At 40.5% G+C, this 19,959-nt stretch overlaps 1 protein-coding gene across 2 annotated transcripts in view; it reads left to right on the forward strand.

Moving 5' to 3' along the window:
• Window positions 1-1,164: 1,164 nt before the first annotated feature.
• farsa (phenylalanyl-tRNA synthetase subunit alpha) overlaps window positions 1,165-19,959 on the forward strand; it is a 58,436-nt gene continuing 39,641 nt past the window's right edge. The window contains exons 1-5 of one of the 2 annotated variants that reach the window (XM_072248223.1): window positions 1,165-1,335; window positions 3,134-3,271; window positions 3,419-3,517; window positions 5,489-5,607; window positions 18,631-18,723. In XM_072248223.1, coding sequence (XP_072104324.1) covers window positions 1,189-1,335; window positions 3,134-3,271; window positions 3,419-3,517; window positions 5,489-5,607; window positions 18,631-18,723 — 596 coding nt within the window. In that variant the 5' untranslated portion in view covers window positions 1,165-1,188. Of the gene's footprint in view, window positions 1,336-1,385; window positions 1,481-3,133; window positions 3,272-3,418; window positions 3,518-5,488; window positions 5,608-18,630; window positions 18,724-19,959 lie in introns of those variants that run through there. The other variant, XM_072248224.1, reaches the window with a different exon arrangement.

The raw sequence follows: 19,959 nt of genomic DNA on the forward strand, positions 1-19,959 counted from the left end.
GTAGATTGGGAAAATCAGGTCGGTGCTGGATCCCAAGACGGGAATTTTCTAGAATGCCTATGATATGGTTTTTTAGAGCAGCCCGTGTTTGAGTTCACTAGGGATTCAGCTGTTCTGGAATGGATGTTGTGCAGTGAACCAGAATTGATTAGAGAGCTTCAGGTAAAGGAACTCCTAGGAGATAGTGATCACAATATGATAGAATTCTCCTTGGTATTTGAGACGGAGAAGCTAAAGTCAGATATATCAGTATTACAGTGGTGTAAAGGGAATTACAGAGGCATGAGAGAGAAGCTGGCCTAAATTGATTGGAAGGGAACATTGGCAGCAATGTCAGGCCGGAGCCAGCCCAACCGCCATTGCCGATGCAATCACCACTGGTGCTATGTAGATCACAGCGACGGACTCGACCACCTGATAGACTTGACCTGTAAATATACTTGTTGTAAAGATTGTCAGTCACTTCACCTCGCGGGACTCTTTTTTAAAAAAAGGAGGGGTGAACGTGGTAAACTATATATATATATGTTCTAACTGGGTTAACTGTCTGGACATGCCCCTCTGCTGACTGCCCCTGTGGCTCCTCCCACAGAATCCTGTATAAAGGTGTTTCACCTTGCCCATCTCCCTCAGTCCGGGGACAGACACTCACCGTGGAGGTGGTATTGTACAGCGAATAAAAGCCTTTCAGTATTTTACCAACCTCAGTCGTTTGGAGTTATTGAAGGTGCTTCAGTTTCTCCGGCATTTTGTGCGTGTAACCCAATCATTAAATATATTTATATACAATGGAGAGTTGTTTAAAAGTATATGATGTTTAAAATGGGTAATCAATAAAAGTAAGTTGGTTGCACAGTTTGTCTTCTGTTGCACATTGATTGTTTGTCAGCCTTTATTTTTAATAAATTCTTTTGTATTTCTTTATTTTCCTGTAAGTGCCTGCAAGAAAATAAATTTCACGGTAATATACGGTGGGATACATATACTCTATTGGCTATGAATATTAATTAGACTGATATCCGTGGCACGTGATCAGACCCCCCCCATGAGAAATGGAATGTATTAAAAGACACGGAAATGTAAAATGTTTTGAGGGAAGATATGTCAGTAGAGCGGGGAGTATTTTTGTTGAGGAATTTTATTTTTAAACTGCGGCTGAGGGCCGGCGGGGTCAGAGGTCGGGGGAAGATGGCGGAGCGGGTGCTGACGGAGGAGCTGCTTCAGCGACTGGAGATAGCGGATGAGGGGATCGATAGCGCTGAGTTGGCCCGGGACCTCGGTGTCGACCACCAGCTGGTGGTGGGCGCTGTCAAAAGTCTGCAGACTCTGGACGATGTGAGTGAGCTTGGGAGCGGGAGTAGGGAGGCCGGCACTTTGCCTCCAGCGCTGACGGTCATTCACCCACGAGAGAGGGAGAGAGCGTGTGGATTCCCCTCGCTGGGCGGGGAGGGGGATGAGGATTCCCCGTTAGGAGGTGGAGGTGAGGTGAAATCCTGCTCCGGGTGAGGATGAGGATAAGGTTGGCGGTGAGATTCCCGCTGTGCTTGGGTGAGGGTGGGATGGCAGCTCTGGGTTAGGTTGGGTTTGTGTGTCCCCTGCTCTGGGGTGGGGTTGGGGCTAGTTATGTTGCTTGTTTGTAGTTTTCTGTTAAGTGACTACATTGATGGGGTGAGGTGTTGGCTGTCTCAGAGTGGGATGAATTTGCAGTCTGGATAGTGCCACTCATGGTGTAGCACCCTGTTCTGGGGAAGTGGGTGGTTGGTTAGTTCTGGAGGTTTGGCAACTGGTGAGGGGCGTCTGGGAAAAGAGTAGGTCCTTCGACCCACAATGTTGCACTGGGCTAATTAAGCTAATGATGCCTCATTACACTAATCCCCTCTGCCTACAGAAGTTCCACATCCTGACATTGTCTGTATATGTACCACTTAAACACACAGAAACATGGAAAACCTACAGCACAATACAGGCCCTTTGTCCCACAAAGCTGTGCTGAACATGTCCATGCCTGAGAAATTATCTAGGGTTACCTCTAGCCCTCTATTTTTCCCAGCTCCTTACACCAGACTATCATACTTGCCTCTACCACCATCCCTGCCATTTCAATTCAGGCACCCACCACTTTGCACATCTTTTTTGAGTTTTCCTCCCTCACTGTAAGTGCACATCCTCTTGTATTGGATATTTCAATAGTGAATACAATAAATAGTATTCCTCTCCCCTCCCCTTTCTCTCTTTTTTCCATTCCTCATTCTGGCTCCAGTCTTACCCCTTCTCCTCACCTGCATATCACGTCCTTCTGATGCCCTTCCTCCTTCCCTTTGTCACATGGTCCACTCTCCTCTCCTTTCAGATTCCTCCTTTGTCAGTCCTGTACCCTTTCCACCTATTACTTCCTAGCTTCTCTCTTCATCGCACTCACCTTGCACCCCCACACCTAGCCTCACCTATCACCTGACAGTTTGTACTCCTTCCTGTACCTCACCTTCTCATTCTGGCATCTTATTCCTTTCCATAGATGCTGCTCAACCTGCCATGTTCCTCCATCATTTTATATGTGTGCTCGGGATTTCCATCATCTGCAGAATCTCTTTGGTTGTCGAAAGTCAATAATAACCATCTACTCCATCTATGCCTCTCATAATTGTGTAAATTTCTATCAGGTCTCCTCTTAGCCTCTGCTGCTTCTAGTTTGTCCAGCTGAGAAAAAGTCTTTTTGCAATGTTGAAAGGTGATGAAGGGTAGTATGTATCTAGTGGTAGAAACAGGCTGAGTGTCATACCAGAGACTCCGTTAGAAACTGCTTCACAACTGGAGCCTTTGGTGGTGCTTGATTAAAGATCAAAATTTAAAAGTAAGCTTTATTTGTCACATGTACATCAAAACATACAGTTTTGCATCAAAGACCAACAGTCCAAGGTTGTGCTGGGGGCAGCACGCAAGTGTTGCCATGCCTCTTGTGTGTGCCATAATAATGTGCCCGCAACTTGCCAACCCTTACTAATCTGTACGTCTTTTTAATGTGGGAGGACACCCACCTGGTCATGAGGAGAACACACAAACTCCTTGCAGATCGTGGTAGGACATTGATGAACATTAATGCAGCAAAAAATGTTGGATGCCTGTTCCTCTGCAGGTGATTGAGGCTGAGCAAAGATCCCATAAGCATTGGGAGCTGACTGAGGAAGGGAAAGACATTGTGCAGAATGGCAGCCATGAAGCACGAGTCTTCGATGCCATTCCACCTAATGGAATTCTTCAGAGTGAACTAATGGTGAGCTTGTTATTCTGATTTCTGTACCTTTTTGCCTGCCTTGACTAATATTGGTCCAATCTCTTCATAGCAAATATGCTTTCAGTAGCATTATTTAGAAAGTATCAAATATAATTTCCACTGTAATATTGTTCTCCTTTTCCACAGAAACTCTCAAGTGGAAAAGTGGGGTTCAGCAAGGCCATGTCTAGTAAATGGATCCGTATCGACAAGAAAGCAGAAGGTGGACCTCGGATCTTTAGGGCTGTAAGTGGACTCCAGATTTCCATTGTTTAATATGTGCAAGTTTATACCTGAACTCAGCAGTTCAGGGAACATTTCTTTTGAAAATGTAGTGGTAACAAGAGCTATTCATAGAATTAAGGCACAGATATATTTGGAATAGCTACTGAACAATGAATTGTCCTTTGATCACCCCAACAACTTAACTTTTTTTCAAATACTTATTAACTGCTCAGTGCTTCCATCAGTGTCTGCCCTGTTTAAAATTTGCCCCAATTTCAATTGTTTTTCTATTTTGGTGTATGTACAGAGGATTTTGTCCCTTTTTGTGTTTAAACCTAATTGCTTACCAACATCTTTTACGCATTCCATTGATCGTAGAGTTATACAGCACCGAAACAGGCCCTTTGGTCTGATTCAGCCATGCCAACCAAGGTCCCCACCTAAACTAATCGCATTTGATCAAATTTGGTCTGAGACCTGCAAAACCTTTCCAATGTGCTGATCCATGTCTTATAAATATGGTTAGTTTATTCATTAAGGTGAGTGGGGAAAGAGTTAATTAAGTGAGTGGAGTAGCAATTTAGTTCAAAACCAAAGGTTTTCTACTTAAAGCCATTTTTTCTGGATTGCACAAATGGTCTGTTCAGGTCACAATCTATGCATGATTACCTCTGTTGGAGTTTTTTTTAAACCAAGCTCACTCAGGCATATCTCCGTATTTACTTTATAAACTTTCTAAACCATGTAATTCAATTAAATGCAATTATGATGCATAACTTTTAATCTATTTCACAGCAACTGTTGCCTTTCAGAGGTACTATTAATCCTGCTGTGAAATATGACTTATTCAGCAGCAAAGGTGATATGAAAAAATTGTTTTGAGTAACCAATCCTGTTCAGATCGAGTGATACAGCATAGAGAAAGACCATTTGGCCAACTTGTCCATGCTGACCAATCCAATTTGCCTGTACTTGTCCCATGAATCTATAAAACTTTCTTCACAGTTCAAAATTAATTTATTATCAAAGTACATATATGTCACCATATCTGTTCATTTTCTTGGGAGCATTCGTAGTAAATATAAAGAAATACATTGATAAACCACACAACAAGATGGACAAAAGAGTGCAAACAACCAGTGTGCAAAAGAGAAAAAAGTGCAAATGTAAAAAGGAAAAAACAAACAAAATAATGATAAGTAAATAAGCAATAACTATTGAGAACATAAGATGAAAAGTCCTTGCAAGTGTGTCCATAGGTTGTGGAAAGAGTGTTGTGGTGAGTGAAGTTATCCCCTCTGTTTCAAAAGCCTGATAGTTGATGGGGAATAACTGTTCCTGAACAGGTCCTGAGGCTGCTGTACATCCTTTCTGATGCCAGCGGTGAGAAGAGAGCATGGCATGGATGGTAGAGGTCCTTGGTCGATTCTGATTTCTTGTGACAGTGCTCCTCAGAGATAGGCTCAATGGTGGGGAGGGCTTTACCCATGATGGACTGGGCCATATCTACTACTTTTTTTGGCTTTTCCATTCAAGGGAAATGGCGTTGTCATACCAGGCCATAATGCAATCAGTCAGTATACTCTCCACCACATATCTGTCGAAATTTATCAGAGTTTTAAATGACAAGCAAATCTTTGCAAACTTCTAAGAAAGTAGAGGCTTCTTTGTAATGGCACTTGTGTGCTAAATCCAGGACAAGTCCTCTGAAATGATAATGCCATGGAATTTAAAGTTGTTGACCCTCTCCACCTCTGATCCCCTGATGAGGACTGGGTCATGGACCTCTGTTTCATCCTCCTGTAGTCAATAAGCTCTCTTTGGTTTTGCTTAGCCTCACAGTCTCTTAGCCATGCACCTGTCTAAATATATTTTATGTTTCATAATTGTATGATACTGAAAGATATTTGGACACTTCCAGCTAAGTTGATCCTTTAAGTACCATGTCCTTCTTTTCTGAGATGTACATTGTATCTCTCCTTTCCTGGACAGATGGATCATATTGAAGATTCTGTCAAAGTGAAGCTGCTGCTGGTGCAGGAGGGAAAAGACAGTGTCTTAGAGGAGAAGGAGAAGAATGAACTCAAAAAGAGGAAGCTGCTCAGCGAGGTGTAAGTCTTCTTATTTAGAGATACAGCATGGTAACAGGCCCAACAGGCCCATGCCATCCAACTAAACCCATGTGACTAATAACCTATTAACCTGTATGTTGTTGGAAACCGGCACACCGTTTTTTTTAACATGCTGCAAGTTTCCTCTCAACCTATGTTTTCACAGGTTCGTTTATTATCAACGTATACAACTCTGAAATTCTTCTTCTCCAGATAGCCATGACACCAAGAAATATAAGAATGACAGCATGATCATTCACCCCCAAATCCCTCTTCCCTGCACAAAAAATGAACAAAAATGGAACAGGCGCATCGACCCCCAAATCCCACTTCCCTGCACACGTAAAAAAGAGAAAGATCAGGTGAAAAACACAGAGTATAAGTAACTATAACACTGAAAAAAAGTCTATAGTCCAAGTCCATGTCCAAAACATATAAAACCTGGGTAACATTCTCTTGGCACAGTGGTGGGTCTTTCCATCCAGTGATTTTCGAGTTCTTATCAGCACACTCTTCCTTCTATATCTATCCTTGCTTTGGGTGTAGATGTATGATCAGTATGTTCACTGATAACACTAAGATTGGTTGAATTGTTGACTGTGTGAATGGCAGACTTAGGCTACAGGGTGATATTGTGTGGCAAAATCGCTGTAAAACTTCAGATTTTGAACCAGATGAAATGAGGTGATGTATTTTGGGAATACAGTTGAGATCAGGACATGGACCATGGTGAGGTCTTTGTTAGTATTCCGGTACAGAGGGACTTCTACTGCTTGTAAGACACATTTCTAGAACAGAGGTGGAAGCTACGAACATTGCTGGTTGTGAGTTCGATTCAAACCCTAAACAGCTGCAAAGAAATTTCTATTTTTTCTCCATTAATGGTATTTTCAAAAAAGGCAAACATCCTGTAAATTATTTGTAAACTCTCCACATTTCATGAACCAAAGCATCAAAATTTTCTAATGTATAAAAGCAAAAGCAGTTTATGAGCTTTCAAAATATGTTTTGCTTTTCAGTTCTTTACCACATATCTGATAGCTTCTCATTGCACACATGACATCCAGGATTAAAAAGTTTTGAGCTCATTACCTAGCCTGGCATGCTATTCCTGTACAGAACAAGGGCTGTAAGGTGTAGTGTTACAAAATGTGACACCACCTGAGTCCTTATCTTGCTTTTCAGGTGAGCACGAGAAAACAGAACGAAATGTCCGTGGCTGATATTTCTCCTTTAACGACCATTACTACAACAGGTTATCTGATCACTGATTACCAACACATTTCCATTAATGGGAGCCTGCTGTGAGCAAATTGCAAACGTCTAGCAGCATTGATTACATTTCAAGATGTACTGCATGGCTGTAAAACATTCTTAGATGGAGAAAAAAGACTATATATTTTTCTAACATTCAAAATGATGGAGGAACTCAGCAGGCCAGGCAACATCTATGGAGGGAATAAATATTGATATTTCAAGCCAAGATGTCCTGATGAAGGGTCTGGGCTGGAAATGTTGACTGTTTATTGCTCTCCTTAGATGCTGCCTGACCTGCTGAGTTTTTTTTTTAATTTTATTTTTATTTGGATAAGGGATTCACAAATATCATGTACTTTTTCACACATATAACCTTTTCCATTTTTTATATGTATAAAACTATAATTATTTATACATTCTTAAGTACACATTGAGATGATATAAAAGGAAATTAGACACATAAATAGATAATTATGTACTGTGGTAATTCTAATCTATTAGGCTAGGTAATGGTATTAGTTGTTAAGAAAAATGGTAATAATAGTTTCCATATAACTCTTCTGGACCATTTCCACTGGTCCAAAATGTTGTATATAAGCCTATGTAACAACCATTGTAGGTGTTTATATCCTAATTTGTTCATGCTTGCTCCTGCCCGCAGACATAATTATCCAATCCCTATGTACTTATTTACTTAATTTTTCCATTTTTTATCCCTTTCCCAAATCTTTCCCTTTACTTGTGTTAATTCTCTATTTTCCAAAAGAAAACGAAAAAAAAAGACATTTAGACTAGGGGTGCTTATGTTAGCAATATTACTGTGTTGATGAGAAGAGCAGTATAAATCATTAGGAGAGTCATCTAAAGTCTGCTCGCATTGGGGTTATATATACAATCCATTTATTCCAGATTTGATAAAATTTTTCTTTTTGAATTCTCAGGGAATAAGTCAACTTTTCCTTTTTAAATATTTCCAAGATAATTTTGTGCCAATCTTCTAATGTAGGTGGCATTGGATTTAGCCACTTTCTAGTGATTGATTTCTTACTTGCTGCTGAGGGCCTGCAGCAACTTTATATCTTCCTTCTGTTCGAGAAACAATACATGCCCCAAATAGAGCGTCTCAAAGTTCAGAGGTATCTGGGACCTAAGTACCTTAACTAATGTTCTTTGAATACCTTCCCAATATAGACTTAATTTAGGGCAATCCCAGAAAATATGAAAATGATTTGCCTCCTTGGAGCCGCACCTTCTCCAACACGTCACGTTTGTATCTTTATATTTTTCCTGATATGGGGTCTTGAAGTATCTTATAATGTTTTTCCAACAATGTTCTCTCCAAGTCAAAGAATTAGTTGAGGACCATTGAAAGCTGCAGATTTTCCCCCAAGCCTCCTCTGAAAGTACCAACCCTGCTTCTTTCTCCCACTTCTGTTTAATATACAGTGTATTTACATTTTTTAGCATGGGAGAGTGCATTATATACTCGAGAAACTGATTTACTAGGTATTGAACTGCAAGCCGAATTCAGAATCTTGAAAAATTCTAAGTCTACTGTTGATAGGTCTGTATATCTACAACTCTGGTTAACATAGTTTCGTACTTGAAGGTACCTAAAAAAAGTCATTATGTTCTAGGCCATGTTTGTCCTGCAGGATTTGGAAACTTTGTAATACTCTTTTATCTATAAATGAGAGGTAGGTTGTAAGACCTTTCTTTATCCATAACTCAAATCTTTTATCTTCTCTGTTGGGAAGGAATTCGGTATCATATGCACACCATCTAAAGAGTTTTAACATGTTATTAATTCCACATGAATTAACCACCTTCTGCCATACTTTTAATGTAAGATTTATTCAACTGTTTTTAATTTTTTCCAACTGGGCCATCAATCCTTTGTCAGCTATTGAGGCCTGTAGAGGAAAACTGTCAACTAATCCAAATTCTATTTCCTTCCATCTAGCCTTATATTCCCTATTACACCAATATAACAGAGGGGTTATCTGTGAGGCATAAAAATAATTTCTCAGGCAAGGAAGAACCATACCTCCTCCTTCCTTCCCTAACTGTAAGGTGTTATATCGAATTCTAGCTTTCTTTCCTTGCCAAATGAAGCAGGAAATCCATTTGTCCCATTCCCTGAATTGATTATCATCCACCTCCACCGGTAAAGTACGGAAAAGATACAATAACCGAGGAAGAATATTCATTTTTATAGTATTTATCCTTGAATTTAAACTTAAAAAGGGGATAAGATTCCATCTATGCATATCTGCTTTTACCTCTGAGATTAATGGCCCATAATTTACCTGTGACAGTGTTGAAAGATCCTTCGGCAGGGTTATTCCTAAATATTTTAATGATTTAGCTTCCCACTTAAGATCGTATGTATCCTGCAATTTTTTGGATGCTGTATAATTTAGGGACATAACCTGCGTTTTCTTTACATTTATTTTATAACCTGATATTTTCCCAAAGTCATCCAACAGTGTAAACAATGCTATAAATAATTTTTCTGGTTCACTGAGATAGACTAAAACATCATCTGCGAATAACGCCACTTTCTGTTCAATCCCTGCCACCTTGATACCTTTTACGATTTCGCTCTGTCTTATTAGTTGGGCAAGCGGTTCAATATATAGCGCAAAAAGGAGAGGAGAAATTGGGCATCCCTGTCTAGTGCCTCTCTCTAAGATGAAGGAGTCAGAGAGGTCCCCATTTATCTTAATTCAGGCTGTAGGGCTGTCATATAGAGTCTGAATTACTCTAATAAATTTTTCTTGAAAGGCGAATCTTCCTAACACTCTGTATAGGAATGCCCAACTAACCGAATCAAAAGCTTTCTCAGCGTCCAATCCTACTACCATTGTCTCTGTCTCGTTCTTATTAACCTGTTCTAATATGTGCAGAGTTCTCCTTATGTTGTCCTGTGTTTGTCTTTGTTGAATAAATCCAGTCTGGTCTAAGTGGATTAGGCCAGGTAAAAGCTTTTCCAATCTGCGCGCTAATATAGATGTAAATTGTTTGTAATCTAAATTAAGAACACTAATTGGCTGATAATTGCCACATTCTAGTTTATCTTTACCCTCTTTAGGAATAACTGAAATAATCGCTTCTCTCCAGGAAGGTAGAGTTTCTTCTCTCTGCAAGATCCAATTAAAGGTGTTAAGTAGTAATGGGGCTAACTGTGTCTTCAGGGACTTGTACCACTCTGAGGTAAACCCATCAGAACCCGGGGACTTTCCAGTCTTTAACCTAGAGATGGCCACGTTCGGTTACTGGTTCTAATAAACTTTCATTTTGTAAATCTGTAAGTTTAGGTAGATCTAAAAAATTCAATACATTGTCTATATAGGGCTCATTGGGGGCCCGGGGTTGGGAGTACAGCTCTCGATAATATGTTTCAAAACTCTCTTGAATTTTCCCTATTGCATTCTCCACATGCTTTGTCTTTGGATTCTTTATTTTATGAATTGTATTGTCTGCTTGTTGTTTTCGTAATTTATATGCTAATAATCTAGCTGATTTACCTCCTACTTCATAATTCTTTTGTCTCAGGTAAAGAAAATTTCTTTGAGTTTCCAATGTATAAATATTGTCAATTTCACTTTGCAATTTCCTAATTTCCTGTTTTCGATTTGAATTACTTTTGTTGCTATCTACAACTTGAAGTTGTTTTAATTTTCCTTGAAGGTCTGCTAATTTTTGTGCATTGATTTCTTTCATGTGAGTGGTAATGGAAATAATTTTCCCTCTCAGTACAGCTTTCAATGTATCCCATAAGATCACTGGTGATGTTTCTCCCATGTCATTAAGGTCTAGATATTCTTTGATTTCTCCCCTTAATCTCTCCATTACTTTCGGGTTATTGAGTATATGTGAGTTTAGCCTCCATAGTGTTTTCCTCATTTTCCTTTCCAGGATTAGAGACATAGAGGCTGGGCTATGATCCGACAGAATCAATTGTTGCAATATTACAGTTTTTTATCCTGAATCTATCTGTATTAAAGATAAAGAAGTAGTCTATCCTTGAATAGGCTGAATGAGGGAAAGAGTAATGTGTATAATCTTTACTAGTAGGGTGTAATTCCCTCCAGATATCTATAATTCCCAACTCCTCCATCAATGAATTCATTTTAGAGTCAGAGGTTTATTCTGAGTAACTATTCTTGAAGAATCTAATACAGGATTTAATCTAATATTAAAATCCCCTCCACAAATTACTACCCCTTGAGAACTGACCATTAGGTCAAAAATGTGTCTATAAAATGACCATTCACAACCTGGAGGAGCATAAACATTCAGCAATGTTATTTCTGTACCTTCTATTCTTCCTGTGATTTTTACAAACCGTCCTTCTTTGTCTTTAGTTTCTGAAATATGTTCATAATTAAGAGTACTTGATATTAAAGTAGCTACCCCTCTTTTGTGACTCAAGTTATATGATGAATAAAATACATGCTTAAAGCCCATTCTTTTTAATTTTCCATGTTCAGATTGGCTCATATGTGTTTTCTGGAGGAAAGCTATTTGTGCCCTCTCTTTTTTCAATTTAGACATAATCTTATTTTTTTTAATTGGATTCAAAACCCCATTAACATTATAGGAAATTATTTTTACCAATTCAGTTTGCATTTTTCTCTAGTAGAAAAAAAAACTCTCCTTTTCTAACCAAACAGTAAGCAATCCCTTCTCAACAGTAAACCAAGACATATAACCACACCCTAGACATTTTTGAACGTGTAACATTTGAAAATTTTTCCCGACTTCCCACAGTGAGGCCTGAGCACCGACCCGCCTCAGTTCAGAGGGATAACCTCCATCTTCACCCTGTGTTAGAGAGTCCTCAGCAGTTTGAATAATCATAGAGAATTTTCTCCTATTTGTGTCTCGACCAAATTGCTATCATCCAAGTTATTCCGCCTAGTTTATTTTCAGTTACCAGTTTTCATTTTACCTTTAAGTCCAATTTACTCTTTTCAGTCATTTCTCTTAATTAATCTGTATTCTCTGTACATTCGCGTCTGAATATTTGCAGCTTTTCCTTGTAGTTTGACACTCTGGTTCGAGTGGAGCATCCTCGCCCCACTAACTGCCACGACTTCTGCCGAATCCTCTCCAGTAGCGACTCCGGTTGGGTGATAACTTTAATAGGTAGTCCCCGGTCTGCCAGGTCCGACGTTGCCTCCTCCATCGTAGCGTAAGTTTTTGTCCTTTCGTCGTAAAAGACTCTCAGCCGAGCTGGATACAGGATCTGGAATTTGATGTTGTTTTCCTTCAGGACTGTCCGTGTTTCCGTATATTCCTTCCGTCTGGCAAGAATCCCCGGTGCATGGTCGTGGTCTAAACTGATTTTGCAGTTGCTCCACATGAAACCTTTCTTTTGCCATGCCCGTTTAAGCACCTCTTCCTTCGTTCTGTAACTGAGAAATCTGACCAGAATCGATCTGGGCTGGGCACCTGCTGGAGACTGTGGTGCCAACGCGCGGTGAGCTCTTTCTATCTGTAGGTCTTTTGCGGCCGGTATATCAAGGTTCTGTCTAAGCAGCTTCTCTATGAAGGGAATCATCAATCCGGGTTTACCTTCGGTTCCTTCGGGAACTCCGTAGATCCTCACATTTTCCCTTCTCGAGCAGCCTTCTTGATCTATTAGTTTCCACTGGAGCTGCTCTTGTAGCTTTAGCATTTCTGCTATCACTTCCTCGGTGTTTTGTAGCTTCTCTTCAATTCCGACAATCCTCGCTTCGGTTTCATCTATCCGCGAGTTAGTTTTTACTATTTCTCCTTTAATATCTTCCAGCTGTTTGCTGTTATCTTGTCGGAACTCGCGAATCTCTCTGAGAATCAAAGACAGAGTCACCGATTCCCCCTCATTATCTCTGTCTTGGCTTGCCGTGGGGGAGCTAGGCCCGTCGCCTTGCTGCGTCTCTTTATGTTTATCAGCCTTCGGAGCGGACTTTTTAATCTTGTTCTTAGACATTATCCTTGCCCCTTTTATTAATATAGTTATGCAATATTAAGTATTTGTCTAAATTCAATTTTGGGGCAGTTTACCTTCTTTTTTGTCGAGAGACCTTTTCCTTACGCCGCCATTCCCTTGATGACCGAGTTCCTCCAGTGTTTCATGTGTGTTGCTCTGGATTTCCAGGAACTACAAAACCTATTGTGTTTATATATTTGTCTGTACACCTTGAGCATTCCTCCAGTAGGGGCTCCATCCCTGACAAAAGAACACATTGAATAATTGATGGTGGGAGTGGGGGCAGAGAGGAAGGAGAAATAGTGGAATATCTTGATGGGGAGAAAGAAGAGAAGAAATGAGGGACTTGGAAATTGAAAGTGTGAGAAGCTGTCATACAAGCTGTTTTCTGGAGGGCAGATGTCATATTGTAGCCTTTCTCCACCTGTGTCAGTAGATTAGAAAATGCAACTGTTTGTTCCCTTTCTTGAACATAAACAAATTCTATTTTTTAAAAAAAGTACAGAATTACAGAAAAAAGAACTATCTGAAAGTATGTTTGAATCCTTTTCTTTCAAAAGGAAATACAATAAATGATTTAATGGGATGAAATACAAGGCAGTGGGAAAGATAGGGCAAGTTAGATATAATTTTTAGATATCCAACCGCAACCAGTCACGATTGACTTGAGGCAGCCACCAATTAAGTTTCTAAGCATTCTGGGAACATGAAAACATAGAGCCCATTGAGACTTCTTGCCATTCCAACATGGCTGATTTACTAATCCTCTCAATCCTATTCCTGCATTTTCCCTGTATCCTTTAATCAAGAACCTATCAACTTCCTTAAATATAGCTAATGACTTGGGGCTGCAAAACTGTCTGTGGCACTGAATTACACTGATTCAGCACCTTTTGGCTTAGGAAGTTTTTCCATATCTCTGTTCTATGTGGAAATCCCTCCATTCTGAAGGTGTGTGTTATGGTCCTGGACTCCCCCACTATAAGAAATATCCTCTGCACATCCATTCTATCTAAGTCTTTCAATATTAGTTGGATTTCTGTGAAATTCTCCTGCTCTTTCACCCCCGCCTTCCCATTCTTCCAAACTCCAGTATCAGACCCAAAGCCATCAATTATGCCTGACATATTAACCCTTTCATTCCTGAGATCATTTCATGAGCCTCCTTTGGACCCTCTCCAAAGCCAGCACATCTTTCCTTAGATAAGGGGCCCAAAACCACGTTCAATACTCCCAAGTGTGGTCTGACCAATGCCGTATAAAGCCTCAGCATTACATCCTTGCTTTTGTATTCCAGTCATCTCGAAATCAATGCTAACATTGAATTCGCCTTCCTTACCATTGACTCATCCTGAAACTTAACCTTCAGGGAATCCTGAACAAGAACTCCCAAGTCCCTTTGTACGTCTGATTTTTGAATTTTCTCCCCATTTAGAAAATATTCCACGCCTTTATTCCTTCTACCAAAATGCACAACCACACACTTTGCTACCACCATTTGCCACTTTGCCCATTTTCCCAATCTGTCTAACTCCTACTGCAGGCTCCCTGCTTCCTCAATGCTATCTGGCCCTCCACCTACCTTCGTATCATCAGCAAATGTGGCCACAAAGCCATCATTGCTTTATCCGAATCACAATCTTTTCAGCTCCCTCTTTAAGAACTGTGGTGTAGTCTATCTGGTCCAGCTGACTTATCTGCTTTCGGACCTTTCAGCCACCAAAGCACCTTCTTAGTATTAGCAGAACACTCATTTCTACTCCCGACACTCTCACGTTTCTGGCATTCTGCTAGTCTTCCACAGTGAAGACTTATGCAAAATACTTAATAAGTTCGTCCACCATTCCTTTGTCCCCCATTACTACCTCTCCAGCATCATTTTCCGGCAGCCTAATATCTACTCCTGTCTCTCTTTTACTATATCTTCATATTTCGCCTCTTTGCTCTTTATGGCTTTTTTATTTGCAGATGCTGGAAATTCTGCAGATGCTGGAAATCCAAGCAAAACACACGAAATGCTGGAGGAACTCAGCAGGCCGGACAGCATCTATGGAAAAGAGTACAGTCAATGTTCTGGGCCAAGACCCTTCATTAGTCCTGAATGTTGACTGTACCCTCCCATAGATGCTGCCTGGCCTGCTGAGTTCCTCCAGCATTTTGTGTGTGTTATTTGCCATAAGTTTTTTTCAAAGGTACATTTAATGTCAGAAATGTATGCAATACACATTCTGAAATGCTTTTTCTTCACAACCATCCACGAATACAGGAATGTCCCCAAAGAATGAATGACAGGTAAATGTTAGAACCCCAAAGTCACCTCCCATCTCCCCTGTCTCCCGAGCGTAAGCAGCAGTAAGCAACAATCCCCCCCCACCGACAAAAAAAAGCATCAGCACCCTCCACCGAGCAGTCAAGCGTAAGCAAGGCAACAGCAAAGACACAGACTTGCAGTACTCCAAAGACTACTTGTTCACCCAGCATTCGACATGCCACTTGTTCTCTCTCTCCCTAATAAGGGAGAAAGAGTTGTCTCCGTTTCACAGCAAGGTGGGAGACATAACAAACAACTCGCTGGTTTACAATGTTAAACGTCTGTTGTGATGCTTTTTCCGAGCTCTGTGCCCAAAGATCTGGGTCTCTGGGCACACAGCTTAGATCTTCTATCTCCTATGATACACCGATCTGCTCGCACACCAACCTCCGATTCCACCCCCCCCCCCACCCCCGTCTCCAGAGTCATGAAATCTCGGTCCTTCGAAGGTGAGCGGAGCTCTTAGGCTGTGCCTTTGGCATGCCAGTTGTGAAACCCTGAGAGCGGGTCCCATTCCCACAAAGAACCGCAGTCAGCATGTTACTCCAGGTCAGGGTCTTCAAAAGAGAAAGGGAAAAATAGAGATATTAAAGATGGAAGTAGAGTTGTTTCCGAAGATGCAAGCGAAGGAGTCGCCATTAGGCACCATTAACCCTCCTCCTAAGTTTGGTTTTAAAATCTTGCCAATCCTCTACCTTCCCAATAATTTTTACTTTTTGCTCTTTTTGCTTTTACGTTGTCTTTGACTTCCGTTGTCAGTCACAGTTGCCTTATCCTCCCTTCAGAATACCTCTTCATCTTTGGGTTGTATCTTTTCTGCTCTTTCTGAATTGCTTCCAGAAACTCCAACTATTGCTGTTCTTCCAACATCTCTACTAGTGTCCCCTTCCAATTAACTCCTCTCGCAGGCCACTGTAGTTTCTTTTACTCCACTGTAATACTGATACATCCAATTTTAGTTTCTGTTTCTCAAACTACAGGATAAATTCTATCATATTATGATCACTCCCTCCTAAGGTTTACTTTACCTTAAGCTCCTTCATCAAATGTGGTTCATTAAATAACACCCAAATCCAGAATTGCCTTTCCCATAATGGGGCTCAACTACAAGCTGCTCTAAAAACTGAGCTTGTAGACAGTCTACAAATTCCTTCTCTTGGGATCTAGCACCAAGCTGGTTTCCCCAATCTACCTGCATATTGAAATTCCCCATGACTATCGTAACATTGCCCCTTTTAAATGCCTTTTCTATCTCATATTGTAATTTGTACTTCACATTCTGGATACTGTATATATCTCCTATCAGTGTCTTTTTACCCTTGCAGTTTCTTAACTCCTCTCATAAGGACTCATGTCAGGTCTTTCTAAGGATTTAACCATATAACAATTACATCACGGAAACAGGCCATCTCGGCCCTTGTAGTCCGTGCCCAACGCTTACTCTCACCTAGTCCCACCGACCTGCACTCAGCCCATAACACTTCATTCCTTTCCTGTCCATATAGCTCTCCAATTTAACTTGTTGACATCTTTCCCATAATTTGGTGACCAAAACTGTATGCAATACTCCAAATTTGGCATTACCAATGCCTTGTACAATTTCAACATTACATCCCAACTCCTATTCTCAATGTTCTGATTTATAAAGGCCAGCATACCAAAAGCTTTCTTCACCACTCTATCCACGAGATTCCACCTTCAGAGAACTATGCACCATTATTCCTAGATCCCTCCGTTCTACTGCATTCTTCAATGCCCTACCATTTACCATGTATGTCCTATTTTGATTAGTCCTACCAAAATGTAGCACCTCACATTTTTCAGCATTAAACTCCATCTGCCATCTTTCAGCTCACTCTTCTAACTGGCCTAAATCTCTCCGCAAGCTTTGAAAACCTACTTCATTATCCACAGCTCCACCTATCTTAGTATCATCTGCATACTTACTAATCCAGTTTACCACCCCATCATCCAGATCATTAATGTGTATGACGAACAACATTGGATTTGATTTCATTTTTTTTTACCAAGAGCCATCCCTGCCTGTCCTTTTGATACAGTGTGTATCCTCTTAGTGTGCCTCATGCACTTCATGTAACATTAGCTGACACTTTTCCTGTCTTTTAACTTGCTGCATGTTGAAGACTCGCGTTTCCCTTCTGAGCTTGTTGGCTTTGGTGATACGTGTGTCTTGTACTGAATGTTTTAAGAAGTTCTCACATGATCAAAACTTTTTGACATGATAAATGAGCTTTGCATGATAATGGAACAATTTTATGCATAATGTTTCAATTATACACCCAAGAGCCCACTCATAGATGCATGAAGAAGCTGTGAGTGAAGCAGGTAGTGGTCACAGAATAACAACTTGGAAATATATAGAGCCAGCAGGAATGTTTTCCTCAGCAGTGCTTTAGTCAGCAGTGATATCCAACTTCTAAATGCCCATGCTAAATGGAAAATCTGTGCTCCTGACATGGTGCTTTTCTGTCCTGAGTTAGAGTTGTTAGTTCAGAAGCTGCTCTGATGAGGACACAAGGCTGATGCTTGGATTATTACCAATGCTAGTTTTGGATGACATGTTAACTGAATGGCCAGTCACCTTTTGAGTAGTCATAAAAGCTACCATGTGCTTTGTCAAGGGATTCTGCTTGGTATTCTGACCAGTGATTAGTTTTAAAATAAACTTCAAAGTATGTAACTCTCGGTTCGGCTAGCGGCTTAACTTAAGAAATCTTTGGGTGGATGCTGCGCAATATGTCCCCTGTTACAAATCGGTACCACAAAATAACAAACAGTACACAATATGCAATTAAATGATTGAGCTTTATAATGCTTAATTTGACTATATGGTGAGTAAAGAAAACGAGTAAAAGGGCTCATTCTCATGAAACAGTCTAATGTGCGACGTTGGAGCTCACTGATAAGCCGGTCGTCTACCATCGACCTACTCCTTGTCGCTGATCTTCGGACCCTTGTGACCCTCGTTCCAAGTCCACTCTGTCCAGCGGTCTACCAACTCTCTCCATTCTCATCACCTCTCCCCGGCAAAAAAAACGCAAATTCCTGACTCCCAGAACAACATCCTGCTCATTGGCTAACGTGCCCCGTTACCTCTAGTCATAACCCAAACATTGCTGCTACAGAGAAACCATTACCTTAGCAGTGGAACATTACAGAGAAGCCACTACATTAGCAGTGAAACCTTACAGCGTGTTACAGTACATTTTCTGATTGTTGTAGCATTAGTGTCGGAGTTTAATGTGGATAAATATTTTTACAACATTGATGTAAATAGTGCACTATAGGGCACATCTGAGGTCATGAGGTCAGGTTTATTTTCAAGTTTAAGTGAAAGTGAGAGATAAATGCAAGTTGTCTTGTTCCTTTTATTTCTTCCTCCTCTTCAGCTTGGCTGGTGGAATGGTGGGGGTCACCTACGTTGTTGTAACTGTATTGCTATGCTTTCTTGCAGGACTGTGAAGACCTATTGGATCACTAAAGGAAGTTCATTCAGCACTAAAGTGGTCAAACAAGACACTGATCTCACTCCAGAGATGATAGCCAAGTAAGATCTCAGAAATATCAAATAAGATTCTTCCATTCACAATAAATACATATTCAGAACGTCGTAACAAAAGCAGAAACCTATTTTATTACAAATTGTCAGCAGAGAATAATTCTCCTGTGATGAGAATGTAACACAGATTTACGTACCTTGAAGCTGAAGCCATAATGACTTGCATGTCTCTGTTTCTCTGTATCCCTTGCACGGAGCAGGCCCTTTGAGCCACACCTCCCAGCAACCCCTGATATAACCCTAGCCTAATCACAGGACAATTTACAATGATCAATTAACCTACTAAATTGTATGTCTTTAGATGGTGGGAGGAAACCAGAGCACCCAGAGCAAACTCATGCGATCATGGGCGAATGTATATACTCCTTACAGACAGTGGTGTGAATTGAATCTGGATCGCTGGTACCGTAAAGCGTTGTGATAAGCACTGTGATACTGTGCTGCCATAGGTCTTACTGTGACAGGCTCCAGTGTGGATAAACCGGGCAGTTACAAAACTGCACACGGCAAGTATTGGAACATATTTGTATAGTTTTTTTCACATTCTCTTTCCGTCATCTTTTTTTCCCCTTGAGACTTAAGTTTCCATAAATGAATTGAACACAGCTATGACTGGATGTTGATCCTTGCTGAAAGATGCATTGTGTTGGACAAGAAGATACCAGGTCATCAGTGGATGATCATGGTAACTTTTCACAAGTGGATACCGGGTTTTATTGGGCCAGTGATTACTGATTGGGATTTGATTCCCAGTGCTGTCTGTAAGGAGTTTGTACGTTCTCCCCATGACCACATGGGTTTTCTCCGGCTGCTCTGGTTTCCTCTCACATTCCAAATGCATATGGATTAGTAAGTTATAGGCATGCTATGTTTGCGCTGGAAGCGTGACAACACTTGCGGTCCATGTTGGTCATTGACGCGAGCAATATATTCACTGTATGTTTCAATGTATGTGTGACAAATAAAGCAAATCTTTTAATGGGCTGGAAAAACTTTGACTTTATTAGTTCTTTAACCCTTAGTGTTAAATCCAGTTGTAATACACAATGCAGTGTACTGGTGTGATCAGCCTGCTGTGCAGATTTGATATTGTTGTTGAAACCTGCCATTATACCGTGTTACATAGTGCACTTTGAAAGAATTGTCAATATTGTATTTTTATCTCTACTCAAATTGTCCAGTTTCAGTTCTTAATCCGGCATGTGCACTGATCTTTGGACCAAT

Source organism: Mobula birostris, chromosome 32 (genome assembly GCF_030028105.1).
Source record: "Mobula birostris isolate sMobBir1 chromosome 32, sMobBir1.hap1, whole genome shotgun sequence".
Lineage (NCBI taxonomy): Eukaryota > Metazoa > Chordata > Chondrichthyes > Myliobatiformes > Myliobatidae > Mobula > Mobula birostris.